The 16,943-nt window shown below is 41.0% G+C and overlaps 1 protein-coding gene across 1 annotated transcript; it reads left to right on the top strand.

Annotated features, from left to right (window-relative positions):
• Window positions 1-1,390: 1,390 nt before the first annotated feature.
• wdr77 (WD repeat domain 77) lies at window positions 1,391-16,503 on the top strand (the record flags this gene model as incomplete). The annotated part of the gene is made up of 9 exons (XM_078536962.1): window positions 1,391-1,576; window positions 2,198-2,339; window positions 2,866-2,915; window positions 5,527-5,597; window positions 11,713-11,767; window positions 12,469-12,540; window positions 14,990-15,101; window positions 15,614-15,682; window positions 15,814-16,503. Coding segments are annotated over 9 exons (899 nt in total), but the record flags the coding sequence as incomplete, so codon positions are not given.
• Between the last annotated feature and the right edge of the window lie 440 nt (window positions 16,504-16,943).

The raw sequence follows: 16,943 nt of genomic DNA, 5'->3' as shown, positions 1-16,943 counted from the left end.
TTTGGAGGCGGAGGGGAAGGGGGGGTTTGGAGGCAGAGGGGAAGGGGAGGGTTGGAGGCGGAGGGGAAGGGGAGGGTTGGAGGCGGAGGGGAAGGGGAGGGTTGGAGGCGGAGGGGAAGGGGGGTGGCGTTTGGAGGCGGAGGGGAAGGGGGGGTTTGGAGGGGGAGGGGGGGGTTTGGAGGGGGGGGGTTTGGAGGGGGTTGGAGGGGGTGGGTTGGAGGGGGGAGGGAGAGGGGTTTGGAGGTGGAGGGTGGTTGGAGGCAGAGGGGGGTGGTTGGGGGGTTTGGTGGCGGAGGGGTAGGGTTGGAGGCGGAGGGGTGGGGTTGGAGGCGGAGGGGGTGGGATTGGAGGCGGAGGGGAGGGTTGGGGTTGGAGGCGGAGGGGGTGGGGTTGGAGGCGGAGGGGGTGGGGTTGGAGGCGGAGGAGGGAGGGGTTGGAGGGGAGGGGGTGGGTTGGAGGCGGAGGGGGGGTTGGAGGGGAGGGGAGGGTTGGAGGCGGAAGTGTTGTAGGAGGGGAGGGGTTTGGAGGGGAGGGAGGGGGGGTTGGAGGCGGAGGGGATGGGGGAGGGGGGTTTGAGGCGGAGGGGAGGGTGGTTGGGGGGTTGGAGGCGGTGGAGAGGATGGAGGCGAAGGGGGGATGGGAGGGGGAGGTGGGTGGGGGGGAGGGGGGATGGCGAGGGATTGAGGGGGGAGGCGGATGGGGTGGAGGCAGGGAGGGATGGAGAGGGGGAGGCGGGGTGTGGAAGGGGGAGGCGGGGTGTGGAAGGGGGAGGCGGGGGGATCGGTGGGGATGGAGGTGGGAGGCGGGGGGATCGGGGCGGATGAAGGTGGGGGGGAGGCGGGAGGGTAAGATGAAGGTGGGGGGAGGCGGAGATGAAGGTGGGCAGGGGTGAGAGGGGAGGTGGAGGGGGTGGGAGATGAAGTGGAAGGGGGCGGGGAGAATCTCAACTTTCTGTTTTCTTTCTATTTTCTTTGCATTTTTATTTCTGTTGGCCTCTCTCAGGTCTTTTTAACAACTTCATTATTTGCATGATCTTGTGATGCCTTTATGTTGCCTCATTGAGCTGGTTGTTTATCCCATTAATCCATTTTCTACTTATTCCATTAGTCCATTCTCACCAAAAGTGGCTGGTCATTCAATCCATTGCTTCCTTACTGTGATTGTAGCATCTGCACTCTCTCTCCCCCCTCCCCGCTGCTCCATTTTCAGTTAGGTATAAGTGTTGCACATCAAACATGAATTTGTCCTTTTCATTTTGCACATGTGTACATATAGCTGCAATCATTTTGTTTCATTGTTCATTCATCTGTATGTTGCAGCATAGTAATTAACAGATGTGTTTTTCATGCTCAGATCTAAATTAAGTTGCTGTATCTGGTATTCTTTACAGATGGAGCCCTGTTGCTTGGAGCATCTACATTATCTGGGCGCAGTTGGTTGGGCTCTATTTGGTTGTTCAAAGACCCACTCAAGGCCCCAAATGAAGGATTCTGCACGGTTGGTGTCCAGACACAGGCAGGGGTGGTGGATACATGTTGGGTATCTGACAGAGAAATCCTTGTGGCATCTGATTCTGGTAAGGCTGTGTTTTAAGTACTTTTGAGTAATAGAAATTACTGCATAGGAGACCATTTAGCTCGTAGGGCTTCCATTAGTACTAGTTTGCCAACTTTGCTTTGCCCTGTACCATTTTATCTTCCTTTTCAAATCAGTAGTTGGCACAATAATCAGTATCATCTTTATTGATTGACCATAAGTATTTATATACTTTCAAAAATGATTCTAAGTTGATTTGAGTTTTGGGGCAGAGATAGGAATATCTAAATGCTGGAAAACTAAAACAGTGTTTTTTGGTGTGCGCAGACAATTAAGCAGACTTGAGTGCTTTATATCACATTTGTTTCAGAGTTATCTTATACTGAGTATACACCATCATAGTTAATGTAGAAAGTGAATTTGATGTGTTCCATGATGTTTAATACCCCAAGCATTTTTTTATTCATTCAAAGGGTGCGGGCATTACTTTCAGGACCAGCATTTATTGCCCATCTTGAAAAACATCATGCAGTTTGGATTTCCAGCATCCGCAGTAGCTTTTAGCTTTTTGTTTTTATCTTTATGCAGTTTGAACCTTGTGCTGGAGGAAGTCTAGTCTTCACTTAATTCCATTGTTCCTTTATTTTACTCTTTTCTGCAGGTGCTGTAGAATTGTGGGAGGTGGCTGAGAGTGAAACCGTGATGGTGAGCAAGTTCTGTAAATATGAGCACGATGACATTGTTACTAAAGTGAGCGTACTGCCTGGTGAAACACAGGCGGTTAGCAGCAGTCTAGATTGCAGGTTTGTAACAGCACCCTTCTCGCACTGTCTAACCATGCTTTTCTGAACATGCTTTGCTTGTAGTCATCCATCACTATCACACGTTGCCTGTGAGTTTCAAATGAGCAAAGAAGGCTTGGAGCTTGAACTGTTCACTGATCCTAGCTCCTTCCAATTTTTATATTAAATTGCTTAATTTCGTTAATCTCTTAGAGCAAGTGATGATGCATAGATATTACATACGAGAAATCAGAATTTGTATAAATATACTAAGCATTGGTAGTAATGGCTGTGGAACCTTGCCAGTATACATGCATAACAAATCAATGTAAATCTGCAGGAGTTAAAACTGCCACAATATTTGAGTCTTTATTTCATAGGCAAGCTCGTAAGTAACAAGATCTCTTGTATAATTTTCTATCACTAACATTTATTCCTAACAAGCAATGAAAATTTGCACACAACTGCTAAAAATGTTTAAAATAGTCAGGATACACTGAGTAAGAATTAGCTTAACCTGTATTAACAATGCGCTTTCATTTATTAGCGTGAAGATTTGGGACCTAGAACAGAATACCGTGTTGATCTCTTATCAAGGTGAGCAGTAACAGAAATGACAAGCAATTTTGTCACTCCCAAGTGTTTCTTGAACCCGCCATGCAGTTGTTTTTAATGCTTTGCTGACATCTCAATAGTAGTTGATATTTTTGTAGCACTGTAAATGAAATGCATGAAACACATGTTCATTATACTTTGAGAAACCCATTAGTCAAAAGACGTGTTAATCGTGCACAGCTGTCAAAGATTTGCATGATAAACACATGTTACAATCCTGGACAAGACCTGCAGTTTTGTTAGGATTCAGTTAGGGACCAGTAACCTTTGTTGTAAAGTAGACAAAATTTGAAATCCCAGTTACTTATTAAAGGAATAAAGCTACAAGATTTACAGTTTTAAACAAACAGAAGGAATTTTACTATGCAAGAGTCAACAAAGCAGTTAATGCTATCTATCTTATACTCTAACATCCAGGATTAACATGAGGTTAATGTCATGAAGCTATTAATGTATATAATATTATTGGAAAATATTTTTCTTTTAAAATAGAGGTTTAGCCTGTGGGTGTGTCTTAATTGGATTAAATCCAGCTAGTCTGGGTGCTTTGATGTGTACTAGTTTTGAGATGTAAAAGAGGTAGAGTGCATTTGCATTTTTTTGAATAGAGCATCCAAGAAGCAGGGTGAAATCTGACACCTAGCGAGCAGAGACCAAGCAATATGTTTATGTTGCTAATAAAATTGGTTCTATGAAAGGGATTTTATTGTTAGAAGAGGTGGGTTCAAAGAGCCTGGTGATACAATGAGAATTTACATGCAATGGGCTGTGCTAGGTATAACAAGATAACTGTTTTGTGTGAAGAGCAGAGGCAATGTGAGATCAAAAGCAGCTGTAGCCTCCAACTGTCTCCACAGGAAACAAAGTGAAAAGAACCTCATTTTGAATTTGTAAGGTAAAAATGCTTTGCCTGGTGTCTGCTTAAAAATCTATGGGTTGCCTTAATGGAGATTAGTCTGGGAATTTGTTAAAAGTTATGATAATAGTAATTTGTAGCCAAGAGTATGTGTTTAATGTGTTGTAATTTAATAAAATGTTTCATTTAGTTTAATATAAAACCTCTCGAGAGCTGGGGGTCTGATTCCTGAATTTAGAGTTGCATCTCAAGCATACCAATTAAAAATATAGGCTATGATAGTTTAAATAGCTCAGCTTTAATAAACTGCTGTCTCATTACAGTAAACATGAATTCACAGGCAAACTGTGGTCAAACACACCACAAACTGCACATTAAATAGCACGCACACCCGAGACAAGTCCCACGAGTTCTTAAACCCATCCAGACGTCATTGATCACTGAGAGTCATATAAATCCTTTACGCAGTCTTCCTAATGAAGGATAGTAGCTCCTCTTTCATGAATATAGCTTCTGATTTCCCTCAACAGCTGCTCTGACTCAGACTGCCCCAATGACTGCTCGTTTCCCAGTTGCTCACTCCCTTCTGAGATTGACCCTCACTGGAATTACAAGGCTGTATCCCACATCTAATCATGGGCATGATCTCAGCTCTCTAGCTGCTCTGAACAGAACACCACTGCTCCTTAGCTTCCCTGAGCTCACCTCTCAGCTGCACAGAATGACTACTGCTCCCGGGGCTTCTGAGCCCCAGCCCCCTCAGCAGCATGGAGCTAATGGCAGCACTTCAGCTGCGTGGAGCTGACCTTCTTCGTCTGCTCCCGACTCCCAGTCACTTTGGGCTTCTTTTGTACACTATGGCCATGGTGCACTAGTGCTGGAGGGAGCAAATTTTTCTGGTGATGGTTGGGGTGCCAATCAAGTGGGCCACTTTGTCCTGGATGGTGTCAAGCTCCTGGAGTGTTATTGGAGCTGCACTCAGCCCTGCAAATGGGGAGTATTATGTCATGTGAGTTACTCACCTCAGAGTACCCAGCATCTTATGTTATCTTGCAGCCACAGTATTTAAGCAGCTGACCAAGTTAAGTTTAATGCTTAATGCTAATTGTTCTTCTCTCCCTCAACCCCCACCCCCCTCAGGTGATTAGATGCGGTCTGTTGGAAATGCCCGTTGTCTGGGACTTGTGTGGCAGGAATGTCACTTTTAGAATAACATGATGCCATACATTGAGCATAAACTCCCACCAGATAAATTGTTTTTCATTACTAATTGATAAAAGGGAGTTGAGATTTACAGAACCCATATTTTTAATCCTTAGAAGGACAAAGTTATGATTGGAAGCAATCAGTTTACTTTCAGTTGGCTGGAAAGTTGTTGTTATTACATGATATACACACTTACACGTGATTAAAAGGTATAAAACACTTGGGCATTAAAACATTGGTCAGTTCTAAAAGCTTTGTAGTCAACAGTTTACTGGTGTAGCTATCAACTGCAATCAACATTTCTATTTTCACATTTAAACTAACTGATCTTCAGTGACATTGTGGTAAGTCAGATGATATGCTGTTTCATATTGGCAGGAGTGTTTGAGAAAAATAAATAGTGTAAATGTTAAATTCAAATTTTGCAGCAGAAGTGGATTTGCTACGATCAAAATTGCTTTTATATATAAAAATACCTACTTAGATCAAGAGTTGTTCATTAACTGATTATAATCTCGTTTCTGAATGCAGCTCATTCAGGGCCTGTGATGTGTGTATCTGCCTGCCCAAGCAATGAGAATCTCTTCCTCTCTTGTGCTCAGGTAAAGTAAATAATATTTTAAGTATCTAAAGTCAATCTGCCTACTGGTCAAATAGAAATATTCCCTTAAAATGAGGGATACATATTAAGTATTGAGTGACTTTCAGAGCATTCAAATTTTGTTGTATTGTTCAAATCTGAGAAAACCAACAAACTTTATGACTCACAGGATCTGATCCTTCTCCAGTGCAATTGCAGGTACACATTTAGTAATGTAAATGTCCACGTTGGCTCCAGTTGTGTGGAGTAATTTGACTTTTTCTTTCTTTCATTGTGGGTGTCGACAAACTTAATCATGGCCTGGATATTTTTCTTTCATGTTGTGGAGTTGCTGGCAAGGTTTGTTACCAATCTTGAAGGTGGTGTTAAGCTGCCATCTTGAAATGCTGCAATCCAAATGGTGTAGATATACCAACAGTGCTGTTTGGAATGGAGTTCCAGGATAGTGATCCAGCAACATTGAAGGAACAGCAATATAGTTCCAAGTCTGGTTGGTGTGTGGCTTGGAAGGACCTTGCTATTGGCGGTATTGTCGTGTGTCTGGTGTTCTTCTAGGTGGTAGAGGTTGTGAGTTTGGAAGGTGCTGTTGAAGGAGCCTTGACAAGTTGCCGAAGCGCATCTTGTAGATGGTTCACACTGCTGCCACTGTGCATGGTAGTAGAGGGAATGGATATTTAAGGTGGTAGATGGGGGTGCCACTCAAGCAGGCTGCTTTGTCCTGGATGGTGTCAAGCTTCTTGAGTGTTGTTGAAGCTGCACTCATCCAGGAAAGTGGAGAGTATTCCAGCACTCCTGATTTGTGCCTTGTAGATGGCAAAAGGGATGAATTACTCGCTGCTGAATTCCCAGCCCCTGACCTGCTCTTGAAGCCACAGTATTTATATGGCTGGTCCAGTTATGATTTTGACCAATGGTATCCCTCAGGATGCTTGTGGTGGGTGATTCAGTGATGTTAATGCAGATTTTTCTCTTGCTGGAGATGATCATTGCCTGGCAGTTAAGTGGAAAGTAGGCCTGAATGTTGCTCAGGTTTTGCTACATTTGAGCATGGACTGTTTCAGTATCTGAGGAATCTCAAATGATGCTACGTTTGGTGAAACACTGCCTTGATGTCAAGGACAGTTATTCCCACCTCACCTCTGGAATTCAGCACTTTTGTCCATGTTTGTACCAAGTCATTGTAATGAACTCTGGAGCCAAGTGCCCCAGCGGAACCCAAACCGAATATCAATGAACAAGCTGCTGAATGTTGGCAGCTTGATGGCATTGTGAATGACACCTTTCCTCACTTTGATTATTGGGACAGTAATTGGCTGGGTTCTGTTTTGTGGACATGTCATACCTAGGTAGTTTTCCATATTGTTGAGTAGATGTCAGTGTTGTAGCTGTACTAGAACAGCACGGCTAGGGGCACAGCTGGTTCTGAGACACAAGGCTTAAGTACCACAGCTGTGATGTTGCCAGGACCATAACCTTTTCTGTATCCAGTGCCTTCAGCCATTTCTTGATATCACATGATGTGAATTGAATTGGCTGAAGACTGGCATCTGTGATGCTAGGAACCTCGGTATGAGGTAATGATGTCACAACTGTCAATATTTATTATCATCATCACTTAACCTGACAGTAACTTCTGGGGGCCACACATGAACAAAATAATGTGGAAATCCAAAAATTGAAGTCAGTGATCCTACACTTCTTCAGAGGTTGCACTGTTGAGGTGCCCTTGTCCTCACGCAACCAACCCCTCCTGCCACACCACAATCTCTCCAATTGATGGAAATCAATTCAATTGGCAAGGATTTCCACTCTTGTGCAGTAAAAAATCTGTGGGATGAATGAGGTGTAACTGGGTTTTCATTGAAATACCAAATGCCTTCACTGACCCTGAAAAATTAATTTTATATTTCTTTATGAAATGTCAAATTTCTCCATAAGTCCCACTTTGTTAAAAAAAACTTTTTTCTTACTGTTTGTTTATCTTTGGATTAAGATAGAACCTAAAATACTCATAATTTGGTTCACTGTCTGAAGATTAAAAGTAAAGGATATTGATGCTTTCAACTTCCTGTTTTTTTCTATGTGACTACTTCGATGTGATTAGCTATTTACCTGCTTGCTGTGACATCATTACTGTTGTATGCCAGATTATGGTTGGCAGGAAAAGGGAAAACCATGCCACAGATCATCAAGCTCAGCGGTGAGCACTCCTGCTTTGCTGATGGCCTCAAAATCTGACCCATATATTTTGGTACATTGTTGGCTGCAATTACTTCTAAACAACGTGCTCATTGCAAAGAATGTGCATGGTCAAGTTATTGTTTTCACCAACTCCACCATCCGCCCTCATTGCAAATAGTGACAATGTATGATACAATTTGATACCAGGATTGAAGGAGAAGAGCAATTCACAAACTGAGCTTTTAAATTTAAGCAATTCAAACTTTGAAGACATGAAGTGACTTGCATTAAACTGTGCTTAATTAATGATGGGTAAAACTATAGAGATACAGTGGGAAATTATCAAAGTACGATTTGATACTGTACAAAACCAGTACATATCCCATGAAGGCGAAAGCCTCACTTGTGTAATTGAACAATCATGGTCAACAAACAAGGTGAGAAACAGTATCCAGCCAAAGGGAGAAGCTTACTCAAACTCAAGTTGGCCATAATACAAAAGTGAAGAAGTTATATTTCTCGGTTGTCCAGGGCATTTGCCAGTCCTGATCTGGAGCATTGCTTTCCGTTTTGAGCACCACCTCTCAAAGGATATATTGGCCTTGGAGGGGCTGAAAGTGTTAAATTCTAAGAATAGATCATATAAACTTGTGTTTGTATTTCCTCAAATTTAGACAGTTGAAGGATGATCCATCTGGTTCTTTAAAACGATAAAAGGATTTAATAGGATAGATACATAGAAAATATTTCCTCAGGTGGAATAACCCAGAACAAGGGGGTATAATGTTAAAATTAGAATCGGGCTATTTATGAGTTAAATCTGGAAGCAATTTTTCATACAGGGAGCGAATAGTAGTGTAAATGTGGAACACTTATTCCCCACCCTTTCACTCACTCACACTCTCTCACGCACACACTCACTCCTGCCTACACCAAAAACGGGGTGTGGATGATGGATCTCTTGAAACTTTGAAGCCAGAAACTGATAGATTTTTGGTAGTAAGGGTATAAAGGGACAGGGAGCAAAGGTGGATAAATGGATTTATGGTACAGACCAGCCATGATCTAATAAAATGGTAGAACAGGCACAAGGGACTGACAGCCAAATCCTGTTCTCTCTTCTCCCCTCAAGTGATAATTCATAATGCTGTATGGTTTCAGTGGCACTGATCGTGTTCAGACACGTGATCATTTCATTCTTCGCGTGCGAACTAAGACTGCAATTTGGCAGCTCATTTATTCATAAGACTGAATCTGTCCTTGCCCAACCTTCCTGTCTCCTCGCAGACACTCAAATCAGTTTACTCTCATCAGCAGGGAATGTTTAGTAGTGATGGGAATTGAGTATCCCGGATTGCTTCCTCCTCCACCCTCTCCTCAGCTGAGGCCAATTTTAATGATCTCACTGCTGCCTTGGCTAGCATCCATAACTTAGTGTAGATTTAGGATCTTCCTATTTGATTGTTCAATATGGCTAAGCACTGTACTGTACATCTGCGTGTTATTTACCTATCATGCCTAATTGTGAAGCTAACTAAGTTTTAAGTTTCCAACTACATTGCTTATATGGTGCATCGTGGCACAGAAAACATTTTATATTGAGGAAATACATAACACAGGGCTTTAAAAAAAAAAATTCCATGTGGGGAGGAATATTTTGTCACTGGCAAAAGTGTTACATCTCTATAGAGACCAATAACATTTAAAAAGAACTTCAAACCTGCAGTTAATAGCTGAAAAGTATTAAGTGACAAGATTTTACATTTTAAGATCTTTATTGCAACAAATGACTAAAACACTATTGACTGAACACTAATTTTGTAGGCAATGTATTTTAAACTACCCCTTTTATACTTGCCACACATCGCACTCTCCATGGAATTACAGTCCCCGTAGCAAGCAGACCCTAGTTGCTCCCAGTTTCCAGTGGGTTCCCATGTTACCATTTTGCCAGGTAGTGACATTGACTGCCTCCAGGCTCTTTCCTTAGTTTTCAGAGTTTCCTAAATCCTCTACCAGCAGTAAAACCTGCCCTGATGATCCTTCCTGGACAACTCCTGTCAGTCTATGATATTCATTGATTTGTAGAGAATCTGTAACCTGATCTCAAAAATGGCTTCCCCTGCCCTCTTCCCCATGACAATGTGCAATACATTAACTTTGCATCCAGATAGAAGTACTGATTAGCTATTCTTGACTCCAACGTTTTCACCGTAGTAGCAAATGGACAGTTTACATCACAACTGTTTATAAGCCGGCACCTATAACACCTTTCTGGGACTTTGGGAGGCATGGAGTCTACCCATTGTGAACTCGGAGACTGCTGCCATTGTCTCCAGGCATAAATACCTTGCACCTTCCTCCCAGTAAAATAATATAAGATAAAAGCAAAATACTATGGATGCTGGAAATCTGAAACAAAAATAAAAATAGCTGGAAAAGCTCAGCAAGTCTGACAGCATCTGCGGAGAGGAATACAGTTAACGTTTCAAGTCCATATGACGCTTCATCGGAACTGAGGAAAAATAGAATTGAGGTGAAATATAAGTTGGTTGAGGGGGGTGGGACAGGTAGAGCTGGATAGAGGGCCAGCGATAGGTGGAGGCAAAGAAGAGATTGTCAAAGATGTAATAGACAAAAGGACAAAGGGGTGTTGACGGTGGTGATATTAGCTAAGAAATGTGCTAATGGTGACATTAAAGGTAGAAAGCAGGACGAGCAAGTGACAGATAGCCCTAGTGGGGGTGGGGGGAAGGGATGAAAATAGGCTAAAAGGTGGAGATGAAACAATGGATGGGAATACATTTAAAAATAATGGAAATAGGTGGGAAAAGAAGAATATATTTTAAATATATAAGTAATTAGAAAAGGGGGGATCGGAAAAGGGGTGGGGACGGAGGAGAGAGATCATGATCTGAAGTTGTTGAAGTCAATATTAAGTCCGGAAGGCTGTAAAGTGCCTAGTCGGAAGATGAGGGGCTGTTCCTCCAGTTTGCGTTGAGCTTCACTGGAACATTGCAGCAGGCCAAGGACGGACATGTGGGCATGAGAGCAGGGTGGTGTGTTGAAATGGCAAGCGAGAGGGAGGTCTGGGTCATGCTTGCAGACAGACCGAAGGTGTTCCGCAAAGCAGTCATCCAGTCAAGTCTGCCTTCCTTTGAACTTTTAACAAGCAAACCACCCATGCTTACTGTCAGGCAGACTTCAGAATAGGTCATATGATTTCCTTTATTTTAGCCTAAGTTTAAAGACATAGTCCCATAATAACCTTACAACTTTTGTTATAATTATATGGTTTAAGTTATTTTCATGCTTTCTTATGCATTTTTAACTTTGCTGAAATCTTTTGGTATTTAAAATTATAATCAGATAACTGTTTAATTAGCATTTTGATGTATGCTGTCATCTCTTGAAAGGTAACCATCAATATATGTGGTGGACAGAAAAGTATGTTCTGCTCTAACGTAGTGAGGACTAATACCGATTGAATTATGATTGTTTTCTGATTTAACATCATAAGTTTGCATGTCAACTCCTGTCTAGTTGAATTAAGAATCAAACTGTTTGATTACATACTAAGGGATTTAATTTGAGATCCAAAGTGCATGTTAGAATAACATAGTAACGGGAGCTAATAATATTCCACCAAACAAAAACTTCATTATGTTTCTTACTTTTTGAAGTTCTGCTTAGAAAATAAAATAATTTTAAAATTTAAATGCAAACAAAAGCGTTATCAAAATTAGTCTATAAAAGGTATGAGTTGAATTTTTTGCATGTCCAAATAATAAACCCCATAACACTGTAGGTTTTGATTCTGGTGTGCTATTTGTGTACCCCTGCCTTAGTTGAACCCTGTCTGCCAACAGGGATATAACTCAACAAATATTTTAAATAAAACAATCCCTCTTTTTCGATTGATTTTCCTCTTCCAGGACAGGAGACTTTTACTATGGGACAGAAGAAATTCCAAACCAGCATTGCGGATTGGTGTGTATCTTACCTCCATTTAGTGATGTCTGTGTTTGATCAATAGTAATTTCAGCTTCCAGTCTTGCTATCTGCATTTCATGTTAGTTCATACTGCCTAAAAGACAGGTTGGGATGTTTTAATATCTAGGTCATATATGTAGAAACCCAAGTGTGCCTCCTCCCCATCCCTGGTTACCAACTTTGCATTAATGGCTTTCTAAATGCAAAACTGCCAGCAAAATATTGCAAAGTCCTTAGTTGGATAAAATGATAACTACTGTTTTCCTCAGCTAAAGTGGAGATTGACTATAGCAGAGTTTGTTGCACTATTGTGAACTATTTGAGCAATATCCATACATCTTTCATCATGAATAGATTGACTCTAGACTTGATTGTAAACGCAATAGAGAGAGACCAATGCAAGCAGTTCTTGGATTTGCGGTCTGTTATTTTGCTATTGAGAATTCTAAAAGCAGGGCCAATGTTTGTGTTACAAATGAAAAGAGCAGAAGGATAAATTGGGAAGTACCGCTTAGCCAATGCCAAGCTTGGGTTTTAAATGGAAAGGAAGAGTGAAAGGTATAGGGTTTTAACAATTTTAATGTCCTTAGAAGGAATGAATCAGATAGGCTAATTTCAACGCGTGGAAGTGGAGTTCTGTTGTTTAACTGTTAATCCAGTTCATGACAATTTTTTCTAAATGTTAAATCTGGTTTCAGAAATGGGAATATTGCGCTGTTCTCCAACCACTGTTACATGGCATCCACAGAAAGAACAAGTCATTGCATTTGGTAATGTGATTCCGAATCTACAGTTTGTGCTTGTTTATTTCTTTTCAAAATCAATCTGCGTTAATAGAGGTTAGGCAATTAGAAAGGTAAGCTTTTGGTGTGTGATTAGACAAAAGGAAAAGGTTACAGGTAAACTAATCTTGGTGTGCTAGACTCTTGGTGAATATGCACTGTTAAATTCATTATTGCTATTCACATATGAATATGTGCATTTCTATTTAAATTGTTATTTTTTAATTCTCCATTGCCGTTGTTTTTGTGACTTCATAACATCTACCCAATTTGTTTGACAGTGTTAATTCACTAAATTATTTAATTGTGAATTTGCATTTGTGAGAAGAAACAATTCCTTGTTCAAAGCTGTAAAGAATTAATTTTGAGAATTACCATTTTATGGTCATTATTTTCTCAGTCAGACCAATCGGGCCTGAGTTTCCAAAGACCTTTCAGAATTTGCACTTCCTGACACACTTGAATAACGGCATTTAATACTTGATTTAATTGGGGAATTAATACCTTATAAAATGTTTAGGTTGTGTAAAATGACATTTTGTTTCTGCAATAATCAGCAACTATCAAATCTCTGACTCATGTTTTAGAGATGTTTTTAATCTACATTATCTTGTACTTAAATGATCTGATTTCCTTTAGAATCTAGGCCATTTTATATTGTTATAAAACAGTTTGCTTCTATACTTAATAGAACTCATAATTTAATGTGTGAGGGAAATTATGGTAATAGGCTGTTTTCCTTTTACATATTTTATCGACCACTTTTTTTAACAAAAGATAATGCTTTTTTTCACAACTTAAATTATGTTGGTCAACATATATCTTTAAAAACAAAAAGCTAAAAGCTACTGCGGATGCTGGAAATCCAAAAAAAAACAAAAACAGAATTACCTGGAAAAACTCAGCAAGTCTGGCAGCATCGGCGGAGAAGAAATCAGTCAACGTTTCGAGCCTCCATGGCCCTTCGGCAGAACTGCAGCATAGTTTCAACAAGGGAGAAATATAAATTGGTTTAAGGTGGGTGGGGGGCGGGGGGGAAGAGACACATTGAGGGTGTGGTGTGAGCAGATAATCAAAAGATGTCAGAGACAAAAGGGTCAAAGAGGTGTTGAAGGTGGTGGTCTTTGTCTGAGAAAAGTGCTAATTAAGAATGGAATACAGGATATTCAAAGTACAGCTCTAGTGGGGGTGGGGTGGAAAGACTAAAGGTTTTAGTTTTAGATTTAAAAATAATGGAAATAGGTGGGGAAAGAAGAATCTATATAAATTATTGAAAAAAAAAGCGGGTGGGGGGGGGAAAAGAAACGGGGTGGGGATGGGGGGAGGGGGAGTTTAAGATCTAAAGTTGTTGAATTCAATATTCAGCCCAGAGGGCTGTAAAGTGCCTAGTCGGAAGATGAGGTGCTGTTCCTCCAGTTTGCGTTGGGCTTCACTGGAACAATGCAGCAAGCCAAGGACAGACATGTTGGCAAGAGAACAGGGTGGAGTGTTAAAATGGCAAGCGACAGGGAGGTTTGGGTCTTTCTTGCGGACAGACTGCAGGTGTTCCGCAAAACGGTCGCCCAGTTTGCGTTTGGTCTCTCCAATGTAGAGGAGACCGCATTGGGAGCAACAAATGCAGTAGACTAAGTTAGGGGAAATGCAAGTGAAATGCTGCTTCACTTGAAAGGAGTGTTTGGGCCCTTGGACGGTGAGGAGAGAGGAAGTGAAGGGGCAGGTGTTACATCTTCTGCGTGGGCATGGGGAGGTGCCATAAGTGGGGGTTGAGGAGTAGGGGGTGATGGAGGAGTGGACCAGGGTGTCCCGGAGGGAACGATCCCTACGGAATGCCGTCAAGGGGGGTGAAGGGAAGATGTGTTTGGTGGTGGCATCATGCTGGAGTTGGCGGAAATGGCGGAGGATGATCCTTTAAATGCGGAGGCTGGTGGGGTGATAAGTGAGGACAAGGGGGACCCTATCATGTTTCTGGGAAGGAGGAGAAGGCGTGAGGGAGGATGCGCGGGATATGGGCCGGACACGGTTGAGGGCCCTGTCAACGACATCCTGTATTCCATTCTTAATTAGCACTTTTCTCAGACAAAGACCACCACCTTCAACACCTCTTTGACCCTTTTGTCTCTGACATCTTTTGATTATCTGCTCACACCACACCCTCAATGTGTCACTTCCCCCCCGCCCCCCACCCACCTTAAACCAATTTATATTTCTCCCTTGTTGAAACTATGCTGCAGTTCTGCCGAAGGGCCATGGAGGCTCGAAACGTTGACTGATTTCTTCTCCGCCGATGCTGCCAGACTTGCTGAACATATATCTTTAATACTGCTTTTAGTTATAAGCCGCATATTTAATTGTTTTTTTTTTCTCAATCTGTGTAGGATCTATTCAGAAAGCAACATTAAGTTCTGTTAGTTTTCTAAAGCTAATTTTAATTTAATAGGAACTGAAAATGGAATTGTTGGTGTAAAAAACTTACAGAAACAGGCTGATTCCATTCAGACATCAGCAGTACATTCACGGACTGTTTCTGGGCTACAGTTTTCCTCTCACAGGTAATCTGATTGCTATTTTCATAAATATTGGATAGCTTGCTAAAAGATTTATAGTGAATGAATATTTCTGCACCTCTCTGACTTCTGTTTTGTATTAACAAAAGGACAGCTGGAACTGGTTAGTGGTAAGGATTTATTTTTATTTTATAAAATACTGCCATGATTTGCTGTGCTATGAGTTACAGCGAAATCGCTCCTGGCATTTTTTCCTCATAAGTTAAAACTTGAGAACATCAAAGCAGTAATATCACTTATTCAGAGAAGAACATTTTTAGGATTAACGGGAAGTGTTCTCTGGCCAAAATAAGCAATGTCCTATTTAGGTGCATTCAATATTTCACACAAGTCCACAGAAAATTATTGTTCCAGACCTTTGACAAAAACCTATATTAAAAGTTGCAGGGGATGTTCAATGCACATAGGGTTACTGTTCAGCTAATGTTTGAGAAAGAGAGATATAAATAAAAGCCTTTCGCCTTGTAATGAGTGACGTTTCACCTTTTATTTTGCAGCTCTCCCCTTTTGGCTTCAGTCAGTGAGGACTGTTCGCTGGCTGTTGTTGACATCAACCTCTCAGAAGTGTAAGTGACTAAAGAACCTGCAGTCTGTGCAGAAATATATTACTTTAACCGGTGGCAAAAAAAATAAAATCTTTTTTGTACATAAATTAAATATAACATAAAAATTGATCCTTTTCAAAATTATTTTTTAGGTTTAGGAATAAATCACACAAGGACTTTGTTCGTAGTGTATGCTGGTCACCTCTGAATTCTGATCTGCTCAGCACTGCAGGATGGGACCACCAGGTTCTACATCATACAATCAGTTTAGATAAGGATGTAGACACGGCATGAGGAGAAGATGATGATGCAATATTAAAAATCCTTCTTTTGTACCTTTTCTATAACCATGTTACATCTTTGAAACTGTGCTCTGAGGAGGAGTAATTACACAGGTGTATTGTTGGGAAACCCAAACGCCAAAGTAGTGGTAGAGAAAAGATGTGGAGGTGGGGGGGGTGGGGTCTGTGAGGAAATCATTCATAACACTCCAAATTTCTGTTTGTAAAAGTTACTAACCTCACTAAAATCTCTACCCCTGCCCACTCAAGTTCTAAGAACGTGTACACCCACCTAGTTCTGCTCTGTGAGAGCAGTGCATGAGTAAGATAATGATGTTTTATCTTTTGTGTGGGCTTGTAGAAATGAGAATAAATGTTCACTAGAATGTCATGTATTAGATCTGAGTAGCCAACTGGACTTCTGATATTCATAATTCAGTGGCTTGAGAGATATTTTGGTAGCCTGGAGCTACTGGATTACTGTGAATTTTGATCCCTGCTACTGTGTTTCACATTATGTTTAGGATGAGGAAGAAAAGGATTAAAAAGAAACTTTTAAAAAGTGTTATAAATTTGTCTGTTTTTACATATTTTGTGTATACTCTCTCACATTGTTGAAGAAACTATCCCACTGCAAGTGTATATATTACAGGGCTCAAAACAGAAGGTCACTATAGTTAGCAAAGTTAAGCAGCGTGGATCAAACAGCACTGTCCACAAATGTGACAGAATTCGAAAATAGATTTCCCTGTTATACGCAAGCAAGAACTGAAAGCACTTTAAAAAGAATAACTGCATGTAAGATATCCTGCTTGTATTAGAGTGCATCTTTGAACTCATTTTCTTGAACTAGTCACTCCCTGGGGCTTATGTAAATACACTAGTAACGGTATTATATTAGGAACCCTGGTATAACCCTAGTGCACAGGGAACTACAAAGTGTATGACAAAGTATACAATCTCTTTTAGATAGTTTTTAATGACCATTGAATTGAGATGAA

The sequence above is a fragment of the Cetorhinus maximus genome, unplaced genomic scaffold (genome assembly GCF_964194155.1).
Source record: "Cetorhinus maximus unplaced genomic scaffold, sCetMax3.hap1.1 HAP1_SCAFFOLD_1702, whole genome shotgun sequence".
In the NCBI taxonomy this organism is placed as follows: Eukaryota; Metazoa; Chordata; class Chondrichthyes; order Lamniformes; family Cetorhinidae; genus Cetorhinus; species Cetorhinus maximus.
Note: the sequence above shows the minus strand (reverse complement) of the source record. Positions and strands in the feature narration are given on the sequence as shown.